A 1395-nucleotide genomic window follows, 5' to 3' on the forward strand; every position below is an offset into this window, starting at 1 on the left:
TTCCTTGGTGGATATGGCAATCACAAAGATGAACTTTAATATCTAAAACCCATAATAGATAATAAACTCCTATATTAATTACGTCAGATTTATTAAATGCTGCGTCACATGTAAACTTCATATATAATTCCCATATTTATAGTTCCAATTAACTTTGACTCTAAATTTTGCAAGATGTCAGTATTGTATTGTCGATCATTATGTACAATATACATTGGCTTAAATGATGTTTTCCTTCAACTGTTTCAATATCTGTTAAACTCCCTACTTAATCTTTAGGAATTTATAATTCCTAAGTTATCTTTGACTCTAAATTTGTCAAAGCGGTAGTATCAGATTATTTATGAATATGTATACAAAACAAAAAAGGTTAGTTGAAATTCCAAAGAGATATCAACTCGTGATCTTCTTCCTCTGCTGTGAATTCGTTGTGATGGAAGAGATAGGATTCAGTCGGTAGACCATCTGTAATGTTAATCAGCGATTCTTGCAAATTCAGCCATTCGACCATCTCAATATTACAAGGTTTTTTGATAAGAGTAGATTCACCTTCATAGCGTGGCTTGTGGTGGATGAGCTCTGAGTCGATGCAATCATTCGTACTGTCATCATGGTCGTTGGTCGAGCGCAACTGAGATGGTGGTTCTTCTGGCTGTTGAGAGAATGAATATGCAGCTTCAAGAGCAGTGGCCTGTATGTCTCTTGCAGATAATGTTGGGGAGCAAGGGAGGGAATGGGATGATCCAGGAAAATTGAGCTTGGCGGAGTCCCCTCTTAAGGCCAATGCAGCTGCATCATGTGCACGAGCTGCCATTTCTGGTGTCGGGAATGAGCCTAACCATATTCTCTTTTCCATTTTGGGTACTCTGATTTCTGATACCCATAATCCCCACTTCCTTTTCCTTACTCCTATATACGTTGGATGTTTTCTTACTTTCCTTTCTGCACCATCGCCAATACCTTCTTTACCCATCAAGAATGCCGGAGATTCAATCAATCGGTATAAACACTCTAAGAGATCAGATTATGATTTGATGTGATTCTTCCTGTGATGAAATCCCAAATTAAAAAATTAGGAAAAAACATTAAAAAAAAAAAACCATGAATGGAACAACTGAGTTACAGTTACCCTCAATAAGTAGATATCAAGATATATCATGATAATTAAATACAAAGGCTTTTTGGTGAGCTGCAAATTTTTTTTTGAAGTATTGGAATTCTACTTTTCCAGGGTTTCAGGCCATGCCAACTATTTGGTTTGATCTAAGGACTAGGGTGGCACATGTTCTCAATAAAACAAAATAAATCTTTGAATGACTTCAAATGATCATCTTGAATTCAAAATAAACGTACAAGAAGTTTAGGATAGACTAGAGAGCTCTCAAACATTTCTAA

At 36.1% G+C, this 1395-nt stretch overlaps 1 protein-coding gene across 1 annotated transcript; it reads right to left on the reverse strand.

The window, feature by feature from the left end:
- Positions 1 to 370: 370 nt before the first annotated feature.
- Positions 371 to 973, reverse strand: LOC131045513 (ethylene-responsive transcription factor ERF039-like). Its single transcript, XM_057979107.1, has one exon. It carries the CDS (start codon positions 971 to 973, stop codon positions 371 to 373), a length of 603 nt encoding a protein of 200 aa, XP_057835090.1.
- Between the last annotated feature and the right edge of the window lie 422 nt (positions 974 to 1395).

Source organism: Cryptomeria japonica, chromosome 10 (genome assembly GCF_030272615.1).
Source record: "Cryptomeria japonica chromosome 10, Sugi_1.0, whole genome shotgun sequence".
NCBI lineage: Eukaryota > Viridiplantae > Streptophyta > Pinopsida > Cupressales > Cupressaceae > Cryptomeria > Cryptomeria japonica.

Excerpts from the sequence above, each read along its gene's own strand:
- LOC131045513 (XM_057979107.1), bottom strand. The coding sequence starts at position 973 with ATGGGTAAAGAAGGTATTGGCGATGGTGCAGAAAGGAAAGTAAGAAAA.